The sequence below is a fragment of the Tursiops truncatus genome, chromosome 8, assembly GCF_011762595.2.
Source record: "Tursiops truncatus isolate mTurTru1 chromosome 8, mTurTru1.mat.Y, whole genome shotgun sequence".
NCBI lineage: Eukaryota > Metazoa > Chordata > Mammalia > Artiodactyla > Delphinidae > Tursiops > Tursiops truncatus.
In genome coordinates this window covers 45,676,296-45,699,807 of record NC_047041.1, presented here as the reverse complement: position 1 = coordinate 45,699,807, position 23,512 = coordinate 45,676,296, and the positions used below count along the sequence as shown (strand labels likewise).

The following is a 23,512-nucleotide window of genomic DNA, read 5'->3' as shown; positions in this document are numbered from 1 at the left end:
TGTGGCTTCTCTTGTTGAGGAGCACGGGCTCTAGGCACGCGGGCTTCAGTAGTTGTGGCTCGTGGGCTCTAGAGCACAGGCTCAGTAGTTGTGGCACACGGACTTAGTTGCTCCGTGGCATGTGGGATCTTCCTGGACCAGGGCTCGAACCATGCCCCCTGCATTGGCAGGCGGATTCTTAACCACTGCGCCACCAGGGAAGCCCTATGGCTAAACTCTTATTATTTTGTCTTGCTTGACTGTTTTCCTTCGTTTTTGCATTTTCTCACTTCTCTGATTAAATTTGCTCTTTGGAACTCGGGGAAGGCCTAGGAGGCTAAAGCTTTCCTACAAGCAATAGGCAGGGGACACAGAGGGTGGGGGCTTTGTCGCTGGGAAGGCCCCACAGCGTCCTGCTAGGTTTCACAATTTAGTAGGTGAAATGGATCAGTTGAATAGGGAGTGGAGGGGAGGGGAGAGTGTTCTTGGCAGAGAGAATAGCAAGAGCAAAAGCTCTGGAGGGAGGGAGCATGGTGTGATTGAGGAGCTGAAAGAAGTTCAACATGCTCTGTAGCGCTATAGCTGCACTAGGGAATGTGTTCGTAAAGGAGGCTGGAGGGAAATGGAGGGGTCAGGTTAGGCATGGCCTCATAAGTCATGTTAAGGATGTTGGCTTTTATGTTCAGCCTGAGGGAAAGCTGTTAAGTGTTTTGAGTGGAGCTAAAGGAGGAGCTGAATGACATGGTCAAATTTGCATTTTGAGAAGACTGGTCTGGTGGCAATGTGGAGAATGAATTGGAGGGTAAAGAATGCCTATAACAGTAACCTAAGTGGGAATGAGTCATCTGAATTCACTCTTGGTTTGAATTGGTAACAGTAAAAATGGAGAGAAGTGGGCAGACTGAAAGGCTATTTGGAGAAAAACTACAAATTATAGTGATGGCCTGGATATAGAGGTGACAGAGAAGGGGAGTTTCAAGGATGCCTTCTGAGTCCCCAGCTTATGTAACTGAGTAAATGATGGGACCATTTGTTGAGATTGAAACCCTGGGAAAAGGACAACATTTAAGGGAAGGAAAAATCCAAGTTAAAGTGTCTTTGTGAGATATCCAAGAAGGCATTTGGGTACACAGGTCTGCAACCTCAAAAGACCAGAGGGTGTCTGGGCTTCTAAGTAAACATTTGGGGTCATCTGCATATTGGTGGTCGTTAAAGCCCTGGGCATAGATGTGACTGCTTAGGCAGAAAGTATAGAGTGAAAAGGGAAGGCGGCTTGGGGTTGTGTCTTGAGAAACTCCAACATTTAACATCTCCTGGGTTGAGGAAGGTAAGCTTGCAAAGGAGACTGAGAAGAAATACCTAGAGAGGTAAGAAGAAAACCCAGGAGAGAGTAGTGTCTCACAAAAGCCAAAAGGACAGGGGCTTAAAGGAGGAGGGAGTGGTCAGAGAGGTGAACAATTAAACAAGTCCGTTGAATTTATTGACAAGGAGACCATTGGTGATTTCAGCAAGACCTTTATTGATTGAATGACAGAAGCAAAAGTCAAATGACTATTTACTTAACTTTCACAAATGACCCACTGTAAAGGAGAAACAAAACACACAAATTAATTTTTTATCAGCAAAACACACAAATTAATTTTTCATCATTGTGTGTGTTAAGGCCTGCTGCTTTCATATGTTTCACCAAAGTTTAATATTAGGTAGTTATAGTACTTAGAGGGTACCATCATCATTTTACAGATGTGAACTGGTTGAAACTATTGAAGACTACATAGCCAGCAATCCATGAAGGCAGGAAGGCTGTAGGTCTTCAGACACACCGCACACTGGTGTTTCCACTGTACTGTGCTCTGGGAATACGTTTCCTTGTCCAAATCACTCTGTAATAATTTGCTGTGTTTGTATATCAGTATTTTAATTTTAGAAGATGTTTTATAAAGTCAGGGGGCTTGTCTTTTCATATTAATATCTATTTCAAGTATATATTATTCTATAATTTACAAAATGGGCACTTGGCCCTTTTTTTATAATGATTATATATAAGGTACAGTATTCCTGCTTGGAATACACTTGGCATTGTGTTTAAAAATATGGTTTTGAATGCACAAAATGTTTAGAATTTGAAGTCAGATGAAGGTTGAATTGAATATAGAAGGTATGTTCAGGGATTATTTCTTGTGATTCTTGGTATTTCAGTATTTGATTAAAATAAATAATAACCTCAGCTTTCCTAAAAAGCATATTCTTTAATTTGCTTTTTAGACTGGATTAAAATTATTTTTCTTTTGAGATTTAGTGATACCTTTTCTGACACTTTGGGATATAGAAAACATCAAAGTTAGAAATCACAGTCTGGGGGCTTCCCTGGTGGCGCGGTGGTTGGGAGTCCGCCTGCCGATGCAGGGGACGTGGGTTCGTGCCCCGGTCCGGGAGGATCCCACGTGCCGCGGAGCGGCTGGGCCCGTGGGCCATGGCCGCTGAGCCTGCGCGTCCGGAGCCTGTGCTCTGCAACGGGAGAGGCCACGACAGTGAGAGGCCCGCATACCACAAAAAAAAAAAAAAAAAAAAAAAAAAGAAATCACAGTCTGTAAGATTTCCAAATCCATTCCATTTGAATTGCAGGAGTCTAAAACTTTCTAAAGGAAATCTTGTACATGTTTTCCTTTTCCTTCAGTGAAAACTATCAGATTTCAGTTTAGAATAATAACTCTGCTCTTATATGACTTTGCCTATTAGATTTTATAGAGTAAAAGGACACAGGGGACTTGAATGTATCATTCAAATGAGGAAAGACAGTCTTCAAATTTCTAATTAAGCTCAGTCAAGTCTTTCCACTAGGGTTTGGTTGCAAGCTATCTAGTTTCTCCTGGCCCTAATTAAATCATTTCCTTTGGTTAGATTGTTTTCCTGAAATTTGAGCTTCATATCATGAGTCTAGGTGAAAGGCTTCACAGTTTTGCTTTGAAAAGTCTCCATGTACGTCTGGATATTGGGATTCTGTATCATTAGTGAATTAATAATATTTTTAGTCATCATGAAAATTTGAACTCAGAAAACAGTTGGGACTGTTTGAAATCCCTTCTTAGTTCTTAGCAGCCAGCAGTAGAATCCTTTTGTCTGCGGGGGAGAGGAGCAGTGGGAAATGCAGTAGGATGGGATGGAATAGAAGAAATACCTGATTATCGTAAACTGTATATCCGTGGTTTGGAGTGAAGGGCAGAATCTTGGCATTTGGCTCACTGTAGCATGCAGCCCTAGTTTTCTTGGTGACTGAGTAAGTTTCCATCACCCAACTTGTTCCTAGATGCTCATAAGAGTCACTGCTACTTCTTGTTGCCTAACCTGCTCTTTCTCTGGCATATTAAAAATATTTATAACCCTGATATACTGGATTAAAAGACTGCAATTTTCTGCTGTAGGTAGTGGTTTGCACCATTAGGGAAAACAGTTATACCAATAAATCCAGCAGTTTCTAAAATGGGGAAAGAATTGGTTTTTGTCCCCAACTGCATCTATGACCTGAGGTGGCAACCTGGTAAATGCCACTGTTCTTGATCCTTTACTTTGAGAATTAAAACATAACACTCTTTTCATTTGTCAAGAGTTCATCAGTGAAACATATCTGTAATAAACTCCTGACTAGGTTTGGAATGGAAATGTCAATACAGACATAGTTTTCTATATTTATGAATATTAGTTATAACTAGAGTATACCTTCATATCATACATTAACACTTGAGTTATTGGCAACTACTTATTTTTCTACCACAGTTTTTTGGGAACACAGCTCAGAACAAGAAAAGAAGCCTAGAAGGCCTCCCTTTGACCATTCCAAAGCAGAAAGTGCAAAGTACTAGTAGCAGAAAGAAGCAACAGCTGGAGGCCAACAGTGACAAATGAGAGTGAAAAGCAGAGTCAAGAATTTAGCCAAAATAGAAGTACAGAAACAGTTAGTGTACAGACAACAGCCTTTCATGCCTTAGTGGCCCCTGGCCGTCTTCCTGTGTTATAGAATGGTGCAAGAATGAATGTTCATGTTAATCAGATACTAGAGTAGACCCTTAGAGGTTTGTTGAATGGGTCATTAATAAAAGGCTATATTATACTTGGTTAACTCTATTTATAGAATAAAGGGAAAGGAGTGACAGATTTCCCTTTATTCTAGGAAGATTTTCTTCAGAAATTTCTTCTTCTTCCCCTCCCCCTCCTCCCTTCCTCCCTTTCCCCCATCCTCTTCCTCCGCCTCCTTCACATTTTGGGAACTTAAAGGGGTAGCTTTACTTACCAGGAAAATTAACTTTGGAGAATGACCTTATTTTCTGTTAATTCTAAATTAACTAGAAATTACTGTTATTGTATTCTGCATTTACATTTTTTATTTTATTTATTTATTTTTTTGCGGTACGCGGGCCTCTCACTGTTGTGGCCTCTCCCGTTGCGGAGCACAGGCTCCGGACGCGCAGGCTCAGCGGCCATGGCTCACGGGCCCAGCCGCTCCGCGGCATGTGGGATCTTCCCGGACCGGGGCACGAACCCGTGTCCCCTGCATCGGCAGGCGGACTCTCAACCACTGCGCCAACAGGGAAGCCCCCTATATTTTAATTTATTAGCACTAAGATACTATTACAGGGGTGCTCTCATAAATTATTTTTTGTTTCCTTTGAATTTCAGAAGTCTCTACCATTTGGGGGAATGTGTCAGAATTTGTGGAACGGCAGCTATCCCTACACAAGGTAGGATTTATACTTTAATTTTAATGTAGGAGGTCAAAAAACCTTTCCTCCTTTGTCTCATGTAGTTTTGCTGGGAGAAGGATAGCAGACTTTAGAGCCACTCAGTTTAACTTGCAGTTTGGGTTTTTTTTTTTTTTTTTTTTTTTTTTTGTGGTACGCGGGCCTCTCACTGTTGTGGCCTCTCCCATTGCGGAGCACAGGCTCCGGACGCGCAGGCTCAGCGGCCATGGCTCACGGGCCCAGCCGCTCCGCAGCATGTGGGATCTTCCCAGACCGGGGCACAAACCCGTGTCCCCTGCATCGGCAGGCAGACTCTCAACCACTGCGCCACCAGGGAAACCCCAGTTTGGGGATTTTATGATGCTCACACTTAGGACTTGTGGGTAGTAGATTTAACAAACATGGATTTCACCCTTAGGTAATGAATTTGAAAGTTCTGCTCCCTTGGTGATAGGAAGTGTATCGCTGGTCAGCCCGGGTGCATGTAGACGAAGTAGGTGAATTCTGTTCATCTGTGATCTGATAGTTCCTGGCGTGGCTATAGAAGGATATGATGCTTTTTGTTTTGCCTCTTTGCAGGGGATGGATTTTAATTGAAATATAAGAAGGCAGTCAGGAACTGAACTCAACTTGCCAAAAGTGAGAAACTTTGCCCAGGGCTGGGCTATTTCCTCCCATCAAGTCTTAAGTTTGGATACCAAAGAACTGATCGGAGATTTGGGGAGTTTGGAGGGAGCTGGAATGTTGTGAAGGTTTTATACCCTGCTCAGAGGTCCCAATATGACAGCTCTTGAGCTGAATTCATCCTTGAAACCTATTTTATTTGGTCTGATGATTTGAATTAGTCCTGAGCACTTAAAATTGGAAGAGTTTATACAAAGTTTTGTATTTATTTTCTCAAAAAATCAGCAGATTAACGATACCAGTTTTCCTTCCCTACATGTGACACTTGGCTGGAGCTGACAAGGGGCTTTCCCCTTTAGATGAGACATGCACTCCTTAGCCATCACATTCTCTGGCTTGATACCTTCACTCTGTTGCATTCTTTCTTTGCTCCTGTAGGCATTTGAGTTTGTAACCCTTGATGTATGATATTTCCAGGGAGACAGAGACCCAGTGTGAGAGCCAGGAGTATTTGCTTCTACCCTTAGCCAAGATCACCACACTGCAGCATGTGTCTTGGATGTTTTGTGTTGTCTGATTTTAAGTGAGGGACATAAAACCTAAAAGAATGAGAAAGCAGAGATTCTCATGACCCCTTGAATCCCCCTCTGATGGCAAGGAATTAAAATTTAAAATGTCACACAATTTAGGACAAGAGTAATCTTAGATATAGATTAAAAGCAGCTATGGCATCCATACAAGTTTTCTTAGTCCTCATAGCCTTTGAATGATATGGAGATGAAGGATCAGAAACGCATCGTGGATTGATACATTTTATACTTATTTGAAAACTTAGAGTCATAAAATACTAAAGCTGTAAGGAATCATAAAGATCATTGAATTTTAAGGCTCACGCCTTAAAATTTTCTTCGTGTTTTTTGGGATAACAATGCTAAGGATTATTTTTCTTTACATTTACAGTGAATTCTCTTTGTTGTTTTTTTTCCCCTTCTTTGTCTGCTCAGGGAGTTCAGATTCCAGGACTTGGAACTTTCACTTTCACGAGACAAAAACTGGAGGTGGGAAACAACAAGTTTATTCTAATTCAGAGGCCCATATTTATCATGGTGGAGAAGTTAGTACAGACCCATGGACTCAAACAAAACAAAGTATATACTCCTGGTAAATATATTTCATTTTTAAGACTTTCCCAGAAGGTGACCAGCCCGGGGATAAAAATGAAAGGGCAAAGCTTGCCCAGTTGCTGCTTTATTGGTTTCTGATTTGAGGAGCTCTCTTTTCACGTGGTACATTTGGCAGAGCGAGCGGCCAAGGTAGGAAGTTATATACAGTCTTCCTGCGGGCCATTTTAAACCTCAGTAGCTTAAAACCTGATGTGACATCAAGGCAGATTTATATAAAAGCGACATCACCAAGTCATACAGATTTTTATTCATATTTCAGATCCTAAGAAATTAAAAGTGGTTATAAAGAAGAGAAAGTTAGTTAGGGTCACAGGTTGGAAGAATCGCAGTTAATATCAGCTAGGAAAAGATTACTGTGTTTCTATTGTATATAATCTAAATTATTAAAATTTAAAAGTTATTAGAAGCTTAATAATTCCGTAAAGACTTAATACCGTATATACCTCTCACACTCTAAAATCTTCCTTCTTTCTTCCCTTCCTTGTTCCCTCCCTCCTTCCCTTCCCTCCTTCCTTCCTTCCTCCCTCCCTCCCTTCCCTCCTTCCTTCCTTCCTTCCTTCCTTCCTTCCACAAATATTTACTGAGGGCCAGCTATGTGTCAGGCCTTGTTCCAGGTGCTAGAGACATAGCGGGAGACATGATGCCTGCCACAGGATGCTTGAATTCCAGCTTTAATGTGTGGCTTTGTGACACCTGCCCTGGTTACTTAGAGGCCTTTGGGGGCTTCCTTCCTAATCTCTGGTTGTATTCCTTTTGATCTTCCTTATCATGCCCTTGTGCATCAGACTCATATATGGATGAAGAGAGATTGTCTATCCCCAATGCCAACAGGTGAAAAGGCTGAAACTTTCCTTTATGTTAACAACCCTGAAGGTTAATTTTCAGAGTAACTTTCCACCAAAAAATGATATATTGGAAAAACAAACAAACACCAATAAACTATACTTAGAATTCATTATGCATATATTCTGTATGGTGAGTTTGACGGATTTTCCAGCCTATTTTTTAACCTAGAATTTTATGACAGAAGAAATATAATATCCTAATTCATCAAAAACCTACCAAATGAAGTGAAAATAAAGCCATTATTTTTTGCAAAAACATTTGTGCCTTAGAACAGGGCTTATTTTGCATCTTGGATTTTGTAGTGTGGTCCAAAAAAGTACTTTAGATTTATAATTAATTTTTTCAGGAGGTGGGGGAAATTTCAGAATTAAACATGTATGATTGAACTCATTCATAAGAACAAAGACAGTTTAGCTTTTTTTTTTTGGCCATGCTGCACGGCTTGTGGGATCTTAGTTCCCCGACCAGGGATAGAACCCGGGCCCTTGGCAGTGAAAGCACGTAGTCCTAACCACTGGACCGCCAGGGAATTCCCAACAGTTTAGCTTTGGGGTGACGATTCTTCATCATTAATTAGGTAACTAATCAAACATTGTACAGTGATTCTTAAAGATTATTAAGACATGGTCCTTGCTTTGAAGAGCTCAGAATGTAGCATGGTAGATAAATATATAAGAAAATGATACAACATGATTAAGTCCTGTAAAAGCAACATTGATCAGAACTGGATCATTGAGCAGAACTGGATCAATGCCACGGGAGCCCAGAGGGGAGGATGCCTTACTCTGCTTGGGGAGATTTAGGAGGATGACATGCCAGGAGGTCTTAAAGGATGATAAGATTTTGCTGACAGTGGAAGGCATTTCAGGAACAGTATGAACAATTCAAGCAGAAGGGAAAGAGTGAAGCCTGTTAAGGGAATAACAGGTGCTTCTGTGTGGCCAGGGCATTTGACTGTGGAGGCAAGTAGAGGGAAGTAAGAGGTTTGTAAGTGTGAAATTGTGAGGAGCCTTATATGGTTTGATAAGGACTATGGAATTCATCCTCTAGGCACTTAGGAGCCACTGACATTTTTTTTTTTAATTTTTTTTTTTTTTGCTGTACGCAGACCTCTCACTGTTGTGGCCTCTCCCGTTGCGGAGCACAGGCTCTGGACGCGCAGGCTCAGCGGCCATGGCTCATGGGCCCAGCCGCTCCGCGGCATGTGGGATCTTCCCGGACCGGGGCACGAACCCGCGTCCCCTGCATCGGCAGGCGGACTCTCAACCACTGCGCCAGCAGGGAAGCCCCGACATTTTTTGAGAAGGGGATTATCTGTACTGGTCCAGTTTTTAGTTTAGGAAGGTAGCTCTTTTAAGTAAAGTAGTTTGGTAAAATATGTGAAAGCCTGAATGAAGGCAGTGGCAATCAGGAGGAAGATGAGGGAATCTACTCATGAGATATTTCAGATGTAGAACTGGTGGGATTTGGTTACCAGTGGACAGTGGTGGGTAGCAAGAGGAAGGAAGGTATTTAGGATGACTCAGATTTCTCAGAGAATAGATGGATACTCATGCCATTAACTGCCATAGGGAATGAAGGGGAAAGGCAGGCTGTGGTGGCAGATAAAGTTTGCTTTTGGACGTGTTGAATTTGAGATTCCTGTCAGGATGTTTTGTTTGTTTGTTTGTTTGTTGTGGTGGTATGTGGGCCTCTCACTGTTGTGGCCTCTCCCGTTGCGGAGCACAGGCTCCGAATGCGCAGGCTCATCGGCCATGGCTCACAGGCCCAGCCGCTCTGCGGCATATGGGATCTTCCTGGACTGAGGCAGGAACCCGTGTCCCCTGCATCGGCAGGCGGACTCTCAACCACTGCGCCACCAGGGAAGCCCTCCTGTCGGGATGTTTAGGTATAGATAATTTCAGAGGTCAGGAGAGGGCTGGAGACTAGAGGTCAGGATTAGGATAAATTTACCTAGGAGACAATATAAAGTAAGAAGAGGAGACCGACAAAGACAAAATCCTAAGATGGTGTTAAAACAAACACCATCTTATCAGAAGCAGAAGGGGAAGGAAGCCAGCAAAAGAGACCAAGGAGGAGGAAATTGGAGAGCCAAGAGTGGTGCCATAGATACAAGAGAAAAGCGAGGGTATAGCCCCCAGAAGTTACAGAGAAGCCATGAGAATGAGATTTGCAGCGTCTCTGCTGGCTTGTCCGTCGTGAGATGACAGCATCCTTATATAAATGGGCTGGAAGACAGATTGCAGATAGGCGTTGGGCAAATGGGAGGGGAGAATCTAGGGGGAGATGGTATAGAATCACCATTAAATTGAGCAGGAGGCTGTGGGCTGATATAGGGAAACTTGTGTACTGCAGAGCTGGTAATTCTCATCATCCAGCAGCAGTAGACATTGGAAAGGCTCTAAATTAATGTTTTGCCGAGTGAACGTTTACAATGTCCCTATCTTCTCTCTGTCCTGGTCCTCTATCAGTGGACCTTGTCTACTGTCTCTCTTTCAATTTATCATCTTTCCTATTTTCCCTCTTTTCTGACTTGTGGACTGTGCATAGCTCCTATATCTGTTCTAGTTGAATAGACTCTGTGCTTACTTTCATGCTAGATATAACCATATTCCCCTGCACTGCCATTTATGGGCTCATTAGAGAGGAAAAGCTGTCTGCAAGTCACTCAGACTGATACCCTCTGATAAGACCCACTTTTGTTTGAAAGGTGACTTCTAGTGGAGATAACTATCTTTTCAAAACACTTAATGTTTGTAGATATTTATAATCATTTTTAAATGTTATGATAACTGGAGAAGAGAGGCAAATATTGCTGCAGCGTGTCCTGAAAGGGGACTGAAAACTTCAGAAAACCCTCTGATGAAGAGGAACAGTTAGTTATAAATATGTCTCCAAGAGAAAATAAAAATCTTGTCTGGAGTATTGCTTAGGAAGCTATTTGTTCTTATTTTGAGCAAAAAACATTCTACTTTTAGGGAAAATTGTATTGATTAATATCTATTAATAGGGTGCAACTAAAGGCTTCACATGGACAGTTCTATTTTTGAGTATTAACTGAGAATCAGATAATTATTTGTGAGTGTGTATATGTCCTTGTTGTAATTTCCACTTCTTTCCCCTCACCCCAACTGTCTTTTTCTCCTCTAGGTGATATCCCAGTTGTTCCACTTAATTTTGTCATGATATCCCTAGAGGGTCCATTTAACAGAGATACGGTGGAAAGATGTGTGAAGGAGACGTCGCTTTTTTTATCACGATCCATTTCCACCAAACAAAACGTGGAGTTTACATTCAAAGGAATTGGGGTCCTTGTGATCAGAGGTGGCAATGTGAAGATGAGATTTTATAAGAACTTCCTTTTTACAATGGATGGAAGTGGGGCTTTGGCGAAAGCCCTAGCAAATGTAAATTAATATTTTCCTTCTCCTAACCCCTTTCCTGATTGTAGCTCTGAATCATCTGTAAATGGGTCATCTTTAAGAAAAACTAAGGTTGACATATTTTATTATTATATATATATATTTTTGCGGTACGCGGGCCTCTCACTGTTGTGGCCTCTCCCGTTGCGGAGCACAGGCTCCGGACGCGCAGGCTCAGCGGCCATGGCTTACGGACCCAGCCGCTCTGCGGCATGTGGGATCTTCCCGGACCGGGGCACGAACCCGTGTCCCCTGCATCAGCAGGTGGACTCTCAACCACTGCGCCACCAGGGAAGCCTGACATATTTTAAATGGCAGTTACCCCAAGTCAAAGAAGTACTTGTTTATAGATGATTAACTCTCTGACAAAAAAGTTAGAGGGGCTAAGGAACTTTAAGTTTTAAGGCAATGCCACCTGAAAAATATAGTGATAGAAACTCTTATAATTCTGAACATTTTATAATACCTTATGGTTTAAAAAATTCTTCCACATATATTATTTCATTTGGGTCTCAAAACATTATAAAACCAGAAATGGGGACTCAGAGGGGTTATGTGGGAACCTGAAGTCTGGGTGCCCTGCCGTAGAACTGAAATTCAAGCCCAGACTTCCTAATTACTCTTTTTGTGCTGATTACACTATTTTATTTCAATGAAAGTCTACAGAAAAATCGCATTCAAGTCATGGAAATGTATCTTTATCTTTTAATTTGCATTGTTGTAGAAGAAATTTCATAATTGACCCATCACTGTTAACCATTAAGTAGCTGGTGTGACCTTCATGCTAAGTTGGACATAGCAGACTTTAAGAAGGCAGTTAAACAGTCAATCAACAGGACTAACTGAATCTTAATGTACTGAGTTTGTATGAGCAAATTGGCTTATCATGAATGTTATATAATCCTGTGTCCCATAGAGCAAAAGCCAGACTTTTAAATGAAAAGGCTATGAAAGGAAATGTTATAAATATGGTTTAATTCTACCCTCTAATTTCTCCTGTCGTGGTGCTCTGGGATGGGTATTTAGGAGACGGAGTTGTGCATAATGAAGCTCTTGGTGTTTTCTCCACACTCTGGCTTCATACAGGATTGCTAAGAGGGATGCCAAACCTGTGTGTGCAAAGTGGAAACACACACACAAGTATCACCCTCTCTTTTTCATAAAAACATAGGCAAGATTTGCAAAACCAGAAGCAAGGCCAAAGTGCTGCTTCATCTCTCACCCTCAGGGATTCTACAGAAATTTGTAAGCTTCAATATGGTTTAAAAGAAAGGATAATGTTTTAATTGGACTGCTGCACTCTAAGACGTACCTTTTAAGGAGCATGTTCCAAAAGAACTAGTCTTGAGAGAGATTCTATGAAAAAACAATCTGGAGGCCAAAGCACATGGGCATATTAAAGGATCTGAGAGGTCTGGCTGGAAAGAAGCTGCTTTAACTGCCCGAATGTATTTAATCATGGAAATTTAGGTTGAGTCAATATTCATTAACGTCTATAAAACACATTTTGGGAAACTGCTATAAAGTTGTGAGAGTGACTGTTTTTCTCCTAAATATTCCATAACGTAAACCTGAGTGCTGTCCTGCCGAAGAGTTCTCTTGGAAAGCTGTGTGCTAACTTCACTGATGCTGCTTTTCTTGAAATATTTTTAAAACTTCTACTTTTGGAATCCCCTTCAAAGCCTTTTATAAACCATATCATTAATCCAAAAAGAATAATTTTATATATCATTCTATACTAGTATAAATTTAATAATGTGATTATTATTTTATTATATATTTTATAATTTATATATTATAATTATATAATTATAATTTAAGTCATATATAATATTATATATTAGAATATTATTATATATAATAATTATAATAGCCACTATTTGTGGAATGCTTATATGTGCTAGCCACTTATATACAGTACCTCATAAAAATCCTGTGAATCTGATCCTATTATTATCCCCACGTACCTAAGGTCTAAGGCTATGTGGCTGTTAACAGTGTGAGGATTTAAACATGAGGTTGCCTGACTCCAAAGCCCTTCTCTTAACTACCCAGTTTTAGAGTTATTTGGGTCATGAGTGGAATTAGCCAACTTGCTCATTTTCCTAAGAGTTTTAGTAAATTGGCTGTCCTCTTAAAGATGTCTGAAAGGAGCTGTCAACTCTGAGGGCAGTTTCCAAGGAGGAAATGGTTTGAGAAAAGGCAGCATCAATGGAATTGGTATGCAACAATGCAGGGTGACTACTTTGATAAATGAGATCATTCCTCATTGCCTTTTTTTTTTTTTTTTTGCGGTACCCTCTCACTGTTGTGGTCTCTCCCGTTGCGGAGCACAGGCTCCGGACACGCAGGCTCAGCTGCCATGGCTCACGGGCCCAGCCGCTCCGCTGCATGTGGGATCTTCCCGGACCGGGGCACGAACCCCGTGTCCCCTGCATCGGCAGGCGAACTCTCAACCACTGCGCCACCAGGGAAGCCCATTCCTCATTGCATTTTAAGCTCTAGGCTTTGAGTACTAAACAAAAATAACAGTAGAGAGTATCATGGTAGTCTGAGGCTTCTGAGCACCCTGTGGCTCTGATTTTTCTGTGTCCTGGACCACAGCCCAAGTATAACCTGTCTCTGTCCCTGTCCCCAGAGACCTGACACTGTGGACTCAGTGTTGTCTAGCAGAGAATCCTTGGGGAAGCGGCCCGACAGCATGCTTTCATTTCCAAGGTCAGTGCTTTCCTCCACAGTTTCCTCCAGGCACAGCAATCCCTGGGGACCTATTGATGGAACTGGACAGTGTGTCACACTTGAGTTTTCTAGCTCATGCTCTCTCTCTCTCTCTATCTCTCTCTGTTGCTCTCAGTGCTCCAACAAATAAGAGTTTATTGCATACACTTTCTGTAGTTAAGTTAAAAGACAACGGCACTTAGGATACTCTTTTTTTAAACTATTCTTGGTTCCCTGGAAATTTCCATACTACCTCCCACCAACCTTAGTCCTTGCAGTATTAGTAAAATTCTTCTCACCTGCTAGGCTTTGCTCTACCTTTCACCCCTTCTCTGACCTAGTTTCTTCCTTGTCCTGCCGTCTAGACTACCTCCTCTCTGAGCTCTGTTTTTTACCACTGAAGCAGCTAGAAAGACAAGATACAGCTTCACTCCAAGAGCATAGTGGGCATTACCAGCAGCTGCTGCTGACAATGATTACAATAATGGTAATGATAACAATAATGATAACAATAGCAATGATAGTTATCTATGGAGCACTTACTAGATGCTAGGTATTGTTAAGCACTTTCTCAGTAGTCTTGTATTTAATCTTTACTACAACCATTTGAGATACATATTATAATTTTATTCACTTTATAGAGGAGCAAAATTAGTTGTAATTTTAAATCTTTTTTAAATTTTTAATTAAAAATTTTTATTGGAGTATAGTTGATTTACAATGTTGTGTTAGTTTTAGGTGTACAGCATGTAATTTTAATTCTTTTTTTTTTTTTTAACAAGTGAAGTGACAGGATGCAGTATTAAAAGCACTGGAATAGGAATCAGGAGACTTGGGTTTTATTTCCAGTTTTTTCATTACTTACCCATTATTAGCTCTTAATAATGTTTTTAATCTTAATTGCTGTGCCATTAACTGCTATGCATTTTGGGTAAAGGAAGATTAGGAAATAGTAACCAGCTTCCCAAAGTATTATTTTCTCTCTCTCTCTCTTTTTTTCTTTCTCATGTTTTTGAGTCTGTGACACCCTCTTGTGTTTGTTGGTTTGGAACAAGTCCCTCCTGGAAAAACTGTATGCCACAGACCTCAGCAAAATCAGTGTAAGGGGGAGAATAAGCCTTAAAGATTAATGAGTCCAATCCCCTCATCTTACAGATGAAATGGTTACAAAACTGAGGGGCCAATCCAGAAATAAAACCATGGCTCCTGACTGTTTCAGTGTTGTTTCCATTGTAGCATGTTGCCTTACTCATTAAATATAAATCAGTGGTTTCCAAATAGTTTTCTTTTGATTATATTTTGGAAGGCAAATTTGGCTGTCCTCCTGGACATAGTTTGGCTTAAGCAATCCAGGAGGGAAATAATTGCAGTTAGTTAAGGAACAGAGATGGAAGTTCCTGTCAAGTAGCCTAGAAATGGACATGAGGACTCAAATATTCAAAACAACTGTAGGTGTTTCATTTATTTGAAGTCTGACCCTTGAATTTACTGCAAGTACCACCTCTGCCCCACCCTTCCTTCCCAACTCTAACCCAGCACTCCGTTCCTGAGACCAGAGAAAATCTACAACTACACATACCAACTAAACAAACCCCTTCCTCCCTTGCCTTTGCAAGTCCCTCACTTTTGCCTGGGGAGAGGATGGAGAAGTGGGGAGGAGAAAGAGGGAGGAGAGGAGTGGTTTTTTCTGGGCGTACCCTGCCTACCAGGCTATGAATCCTTGCCTTCAAGCTATCCAATGACTACCTTTCACTGTTTCAGGCCTATGGCATCTGGTTACAGAACTAGAAAAGACAAATTCAAGCTGATATAAAAAACAAAACTTAAATCCAGGTCTTCAAAGCAATTTATCTATATAAAAAGGGGGAGGGTCGTCGTTGGCTCCCAAAGAGAATGAGTCCATGATTTGTACTTAGTAAATAAAAGCACTTGCCTCCTTGAGAGAAGTAGGCTTATTTCATTCAGAATCAGTGAGCAAGCATGGCTGCTTCTCAGAACTGGGAGTTTACACAGTCACTTATGGACAAGTATCTTGGTTCATTCCTAGGATTGAGCTCAAGGAGATGGAGAACAAACTGCCTATGGAGACCACTGCAGAAGAAGGTGGACAGAATGGACAAAGGAAGAGCAAGTTAAAAGACCAGTCAGACAAAGAAGAAGGCGTCCGAGGTAGGTCGATGATTTCTGGGTATAATCTGTCACTCTTTACTACTTATGAGCCAAGCCATACTGCTTAGCAACTCCTATGGACAGAGTAAATAAAGTTAGTTTCATGAATAATCACTGTATTCTTCTCTCTAACAAACATCTTCTATTCCTGGAATCTTGTGTCTCACCTTAACCACTTTATGACTCTCAGACTCTTGAACTGTGACCTCTTTGCTGGCTCTGCACAGCTCAAAACTCAGCTGCCTGTAAGGTCCAGGCAGCTAACATAAATGCATGAACTGGGCTGGGTGTCACATGATAGGGAGACATGTGAGCATAAATAATAATTTTTATGAAAAATGAAGAGAGGTAGTTTTATATCTTTGATATCTGGCTTTATAGAAGATAGTGGATTCTTATATCTGCGTCTTCATATAATCTGGTGTGATATGTTGTTTTGGTTGAATCCTAAGTGTGATATGTTGTTTGGTTGAATCCTAAGATTTTCCTAAGAAAATCTTAGGACTTCAAAGACTTTTTGAAAGGGTCCTAGGGATCCCCAGGGGTTGCCAAACTACCCTTTGATAAAGTAGTCTAGCAGATTATTGATCTGTGGAAATGTGGGCCAAGTGGTAGCAAATTTTCTGATTCCTCAAGAGAAGCAGATATCCTGACATATGAAATCTATTGACAGTTAAATTTTGGCAACCAATTTACATTGAAACAAAAATGCTAACTGGGCCAAACAAAATATATATCAATGGGTAAACATTGGCTTGTGAATGTTGGTTTTGTGACATGTGGCCTACAGGATTACATACAAACTTTTAGCCTAATACTCACATGCTTTCATTCTTTAGCTTCATTTGTCACTGTTCCTTACAGACTCTTTCTTTGAGCAAAGTTGTCTATTTATGCTCTTCTAACATGCCTTGCCCTTCCTCAACTTCATGCTTCTGTTCACTCTTTTTCTCCTGCCTGGAATTCCCTTCCTTTTCTTACAGTCTATCCCAATCCTACTCTCCTCTTTGTACCCTTTTCACATCTCACTTCCTCCATGAAAACTCCTCTCATCAGTGGATTCTGAAGTGGCTTCTCTCTTCTTTGAACATTAGAGATTGCACCATTTATTTGAGATTTAGACATTCTGCATCATTGTCCTGAGTTGCTATTTATATAATGTGTGTAAATCACTTAGTACTGTTGGCAGGTGGTAAGACCTCCACAAATGACAGCTCTCATGTTTTCTGTTTATATCTTATTTTTCCTCTTCAGCTGTATTTATTGAAAGATCTTTAAGGGCAGAGACTTGCCTCTTTGTATTTTCTAAAGTGCCCAGCCAGAGCTTTGCATGTAATAAGTATACAGCAAAAAATATATATATTTTAACCACACTAGGGCAAGGGACAATATTTTAAAGATAAGAAAGTGTATCTTATGTGAACAATTTCCCTAGTAAAATTATGAGTTTTAAAAAATCTGTGTTAAGTAGAAACCGCCTATGTAGAGTTGAAAGGAAACTCACTTTCATTCATTCTACAGAGATCTTATCACCCAAGGTAATTCAAGATAGACAAGCTATCTCCCCCACCAAAGCAACAAATGTCAGTTTCCCGTACAAACTGGAGCAGAATGGGAGTGGTGGGAAGAATATGAACATTGAAAGGTAATACATTGGGTATTTCCTTTCTTTCTTCCTCCCTCCCTCCCTCCCTCCCTCCCTCCCTCTATCCCTCTCTCTCTCTCTCTCTCTCTCTCTCTCTCTCCCCCTTTCTTTCTTTTCTTCCTTCCTTCCTTTCTTCCTTCCTTTCTTTCTTTCTTTTCTTTCTTTCTTTCTTTTCTTTCTTTCTTTCTTTCTTTTCTTTCTTTCTTTCTCTTTCTTTCTTCCTTTCTTTCTTTCTTTCTTCCTTTCTTCCTTTCTTCCTTTCTTTCTTTCTTTCTCTCTTTCTCTCTTTCTCTCTTTCTCTCTTTCTCTCTTTCTCTCTTTCTTTCTTTCTTTTCTTCCCTTCTCTCCCTCTCTTTCCTGCACTGGGTCTTCATTGTGGCACATGGGTTCTTCTTTGTTGCAGCGTGTGGGCTTCTCTAGTGCTAATTGTGGCACGTGGGCTCCAGAGTGCTCGGGCTCAGTAGTTGTGGCATGTGGCCTTAGTTGCCCCGTGGCATGTGGGATCTTAGTTCCCCGACCAGGGATCGAACCCACATCCCCTGCATTGGAATGCAGATTCTTAACCACTGGACCACCAGGGAAGTCCCTGCGTATTTTTTGTGTTGCACTTTACTAAGTATATTTTCAAGTCCTATCTTGATGCAGGGAATTTTAAATAAGTGTTCATTGATTCATTCCTTCATCCACTATTCTTGATGCTACATTCTAGGTGCTGGGGATAATCAAGATGACCAGGGCTCACAATCTGTGGGAAAGCCAGAGTGATAAATTATGATTCAGTAGGATAAATGCTATGACAGAGGTGGAAACAAAGTAGCACAGAGGAGGAAACATTTAACTTTCCTTGTGGTTTTGGGAAAACCTGTGTTGTTTTCTGAGTGTGTGGATATTAAGATGTGACACAGGTTCATATTTAGATCAAATTGGAAAGCATTTTTGCCAAACATGGCTGGCACTCAATAAATGTTCTTTGAGCAAATGAATGTATTACAATTTATGATGGTCCTGTTTTCTTCTTATATCAGAAGATTTCTATTTTCTCCTCTCCCTTTGTGTAGGATACTTTTTAAGACCTCAGATCAGAAATTATGGTTCTGATAAGTATCTATTGAGCATCTACTATATATCTTTCACTGTGCTGTCAACTTTCAATTTATTAATGTCACAATATATCAGCTATCATATGTGTAATTTAGGTGCTTTGTGGATTCCTAAAGTCATGCTCAAAACCCTAGGCATGCTTCTTTTGAGTAATCTCGTTATGAAAGATAATTGAGAATTAAATGTCTAGTACTTTGGAATTTAGCTCAATCCAACAAACATTGAGCACCACTGTGTGCCGGGCACTATTTGGACACTGAAGCTATAAAGCTATGAGACATAAAAGACGTATAAACCAACTTTCATAAACTTAGTCTTGTAGAGAGATTGAGGCTAAAGAAATAATGCCCGTGATGAAGATAACAAAAGAAAGTACAGAGGCTGCAAAGAGGAGGGAGTAATTATTAGGGATTCCTAGTAAAGGCTTTCTATAGAAGTTGACCAAACAATGTTTTTTTTTTGGTTTTTGGTTTTTTTCTGATTACTAAAGTAATACATCTTTATCACAGAAATTCTGGAAGAAATGAGAAAAGCAAGAGATACAAAACAATCACCCATAACCCCACTAAATAGAGGAAACGTTCAGTAACGTTATGGGTGTACATCCTTCATTTCAATGCATATATAATATGTACATATATTTATACTTGAAACATATAGATACATTTTAAACAAAACTGAGATCATATCATATGAACCTTTGGTACACAACAAAAAGTGGTGAAAATTTCCCTATGGCTTTAAATATTCTAAAACATGAACAAATTGTTGCTCATCATCTCATTGATTAAACCTTTTGTTTAGCCCATCTCCTGTGGGATACTTAGATGGTTTTTAGTTTTTTATATTATGAATAATGTTGTATCAAATATAATCACACATAATTCTCTGCGCACACCTGTGTATTCTGTAGGATAAAAACTTTGAAGTGAAATTTCGGAGATAAGGGATGAGCCCATTTTTCATGCTTTTGATACACATTACCAGTTATCCTCAGGAAGATTGTACCAAATTATCTCCCCAGTAGCAGTAATGTGAGGGACTGCTGTGTTCTCTACGGCTTTGCTAATACTAGACACTGTACCCTCCACGCACCCAGGGTAAAAGCTAAAGTCATTACTGTGGCCGTCAAGGTCCTGCCTGATCTCTGACCTCTCTCCTACTTTTCGCCCACTAACTCATCTTCCTCAAGCCATACTGAACACAGGCATGCTCCCACTTCAAGGTCTTAGTGCTCATTTGCTCTGCTAGGTCCTTTTCCATCAGATATCTGATTATTATTATTCCTTTACTGCCTTCAGATATCTGCTCAAATTTCACCTTTTTGGTGAAAACTCCCCTAGCCATTCTATTCATGATTTAATACTCCATTCCTCCAGCATTGCATGGCATTTATCATCACTGAACAGACTATAGAATTCACTCATTTACCTTGTTTATGGGCTGTCTACCCCCATCAGCATGTCAATTCCATGAGGACAGAGCTTTTTTTATGTGTATTTTGTTCTTTACTACCTCTCCCATGCTTAGAGCAGTACATATAGTAAACACTCAATAAATTTTTGGAGAATGAATAAATTTTATCCCAATTTCACTGAATTGGTAACTGAGACTTTGTAAGATTACCCAGCTTGTCTAATGCCAGTCAGCTTCTAATAAAGAAAGCTGGGCTTTGAACCCACTCAGGTTTATCTGATATAAAGCCTGGGTTCTTAACCTCTATACATGTAGATGCTCTAAAGAAAACCACTGAGATATTTTTCATTTTCTTATATTTATACTTGTTTCTAAAACTATCATTAATAATTGATGATAATTGATGTCAGACTACGTTAACTTTAATTAATGTTACATTGTTTTTTATAGATTACGATCTCTGGGTGGTCTGAAAAATGACAATGAAATGAAGCCTAAAATTTCTCCAGCCACTTCTTGCCAGTATCATAATAGGACAGGACAGGTACAGTGTCTTCAAAGAAACAAAACCCAGTCAGAATCTTCCTCTGACTTCTGTTTCTCAGAGAGAATTCTGGGAATTGCTCTTTCTTTAATATATGGGTATGGCTCAAGTACTCAGGACCCATAATTGGACTGGGATAAATCTATCTACTAGTCAAAATCTACTAGTTCACAGAAATAGGGTTGGAAAATCTCCACTTTCCAGTTGCTATAAACACATCTGTTCAGGCAAGAGTTTATTAAATCCTCTGGAATATTTGTGGGGTCTTCTCTGAAAACTCACTTGGCTAATATCTTTAATACTTCCTTTTATGAAGTGTACTTCTTGATACACCTAGCCTTTGGAGAGCTTGGGAAGGGAATGCACAGGCAAAAAGGTAAAAGGTAAAAATCAATTTGCCCTGAAACTTGGTGTTACAGGAAATGTGTTATGTATGCTTGCAACGAGCACAGCGGAATTCCCCATTGTACTACGGTGAGGAGAGGAAAAGGAGAGAGATGGAAGATGAGCTACTCCTACAGCAGTATCAGATGCTGAAAGATCAAGAGTCTGTCTTCAAAGAGCAGGTAGGTCAACACCTCGGTTAAGGAGTGTTTAACATGGGGCAGGAGAACGTGATTATAAAACACCATTTAAAAAGTTCCATCGTGTGTCTGTACTGTAACATATTGAACCATTTACTTACTGCTGAACTAAAGCTTAGGTGGTGTCCAAGTTTTCACTAATAGTAAACAGTCTTGGGATGAATATCGATGCAGCTGATGTTTGTACGTGTCACTGATTCCCCCCACCACCCCCCCATGAAGACTGAGTTTTATTATTTATTTATTGGCCAGAGCGTGCAGCTTGTGGGATCTTTGTTCCCCAACTAGGGATTGAACCCGGGCCCCTAGCAGTGAGAAGGCCAAGTCCTAACCAGGGAATTCCCAAGACTGAGTTTTAAAGGTGGAACTCCTGGATTATATAGCTTTATTTTTTTATTTCTCATAAAATATAATCCCAGTCAGGGCTTTTCCCCTTCACATTCATGGCCTACCTCAAGTAAAGACAGAATGGCACCTTTGCATTTGCTTTATCCCAATTTCTGTGATCTCCAATAACTGGCCTTACTGTCCTCTCCTGCATTTGTGATACCAGAGGTAACCACTCATGAAATCATCCGTTCCTTCTTACGATCCCTGTAGAGGTGGTGCCTGGAGCCCAAGAATGGGAAACAGAAGCCCACTTAAAAAAAAAAAAATCTATGAACACATCAGAAAGTATTTACCATTGCCTCCAAAAGGCAGGTTTCTACCTTGGTTGGGTTACCTTAATACAGTAGAATTAAATTTTTAAAAGCTCTATTTCAATATGTGATTTTTTTTTTCTCAAAGATGCAAAGTCTGGCTAGTAGAGAACAGAATCAAAAAAATGCTGCTTATAATCTTGGAGTTGCTGAAGCCATAAGAATCCACAAGAATGAGAAACCTGAATTTCATGTAAGAGTCTTTTCGAAATTTCTAGGGCTGATACCTGCCCTACTTGTGAGCATTTGGACCCACTCTCCGCATTGCACCAATTTTTTAAAAATGGTAGAGGTAAAAAGAGGCTTGTGCAAGGCTGAAGCTTCCTTCCAGGGCAGGAGTGGTCCAGGATCTGCCTCCACACCATTCACATTCATAATACAGTTCCTACTAGTCATGAGAGCATTTGTTAATGATAGTAATTTTCAACCAGGACCTGGGAGAGATGGGGATAGGGACAGTATATTAAATTCCTGCCCCAGGATCAGATGATCTAAGTAGAGAACCAGCATCCCCTGGGAGCTTGCTGGAAATGCAGAATCTAGGGTGCCACCTCAGACCTCCAGAATGAGAATCTACGTTTGAACAAGATACTTAGATGATTTGTAGTTTCCTTAAAGTTTGAGAACCCCAGCTTCAGAGGGACGTGAGCCACCTGTTTTGCCATTGATTTAATGTTTCCAATCATGATGTGCCTACCTTTATTTCTGCCTGAATCTTCCTTTTTCACTTCACTATCTAGGCAGTGTGACACTCTGGACATACACCTAATAAAATAGATTTTCTTTATTCATCATCAAGCATTCATTGAATTCCTTTGTGCTGGCCACTCTGCTAGTGGCTAGGAATACAAAGATGAATAACACAAGGTCCCTCTCTAAAGTCTCAGGATAGTGGGGGAGAGAGATTTACAGAGACAAGAGTGTGATATACTAAACTCTATGATAAATCTTTGAACAGAGCAAAGAGGAGAGTCACTTAACCCAGACCAGAGATCTGAGAAGACTTCCTGGCATACAGGAGTTAGGTAAAGAAGTGAATGGAGGAAAAAACCTTCCGGGCAGGGGCAATAGGGAAGGAGGAAGAGGGGGCACCATGCTTTTGAGCTTTAGGTACTCTCTCTCTCTCCTCTTAGATAGATATAAGGTCCACATTATATATTTATTACTGCCTACTTTGTATCTCCTCTTTGTTATAACCGTAGATACCTTAAAGTGAAAAGGCCAGAACAGAAGTTTTGATTCCCCTTCTCAGACTGTTCTTCTCCCAGCCTTCCCATTTTAGCAAGTGGTATCACCAGCCAGACAGTTGCATGAACCCCATACCTAAAAGTGATCCTAGACTACTACTCCTCAGTCACCCACATCCAACCATCTGCAAGCCCACTTGCCTTCACCTCCAAAAGCCATCCAATATCTCTCTATGTCTCTTCAACATCAATGTCACCACCCTAATCCAAGTCACGTTAGAAGGCCCAACTTTTTTTTTTAAATATTTATTTATTTATTTTGTTGCATTGGGTCTTAGTTGTGACAGGTGGGCTCCTTAGTTGTGGCACGTGAACTGTTAGTTGTGGCATGCATGTGGGATCTAGTTCCCCAACCAGGGGTCGAACCCAGGCCCCCTGCAATGGGAGCGTGGAGTCTTAACCACTTTGCCACCAGGGAAGTCCCAGAAAGCCCAACTTTTGCACTACTTCCCTAGTCAGGCTCTCTGCTTGCCCTCCTACAATCTGTTCTCCACACAGCAGCCAAGGTGATCTTTTAAAACTGTTACCAACGGGCTTCCCTGGTGGTGCAGTGGTTGAGAGTCCGCCTGCCGATGCAGGGGACACGGGTTCGTGCC

The 23,512-nt window shown here is 40.7% G+C and overlaps 1 protein-coding gene across 1 annotated transcript in view; it reads left to right on the top strand.

Annotated features, from left to right (window-relative positions):
* The window catches only part of CCDC81 (coiled-coil domain containing 81), a 40,960-nt gene that overhangs the window by 5,367 nt on the left and 12,081 nt on the right, over positions 1–23,512 (top strand). The window contains exons 3-11 of the mRNA XM_019948811.3: positions 4,654–4,715; positions 6,344–6,500; positions 10,520–10,776; positions 13,430–13,509; positions 15,557–15,678; positions 17,200–17,323; positions 20,291–20,384; positions 20,804–20,950; positions 21,758–21,862. Coding sequence (XP_019804370.2) covers positions 4,654–4,715; positions 6,344–6,500; positions 10,520–10,776; positions 13,430–13,509; positions 15,557–15,678; positions 17,200–17,323; positions 20,291–20,384; positions 20,804–20,950; positions 21,758–21,862 — 1,148 coding nt within the window. The remainder of the gene's footprint in view (positions 1–4,653; positions 4,716–6,343; positions 6,501–10,519; positions 10,777–13,429; positions 13,510–15,556; positions 15,679–17,199; positions 17,324–20,290; positions 20,385–20,803; positions 20,951–21,757; positions 21,863–23,512) is intronic.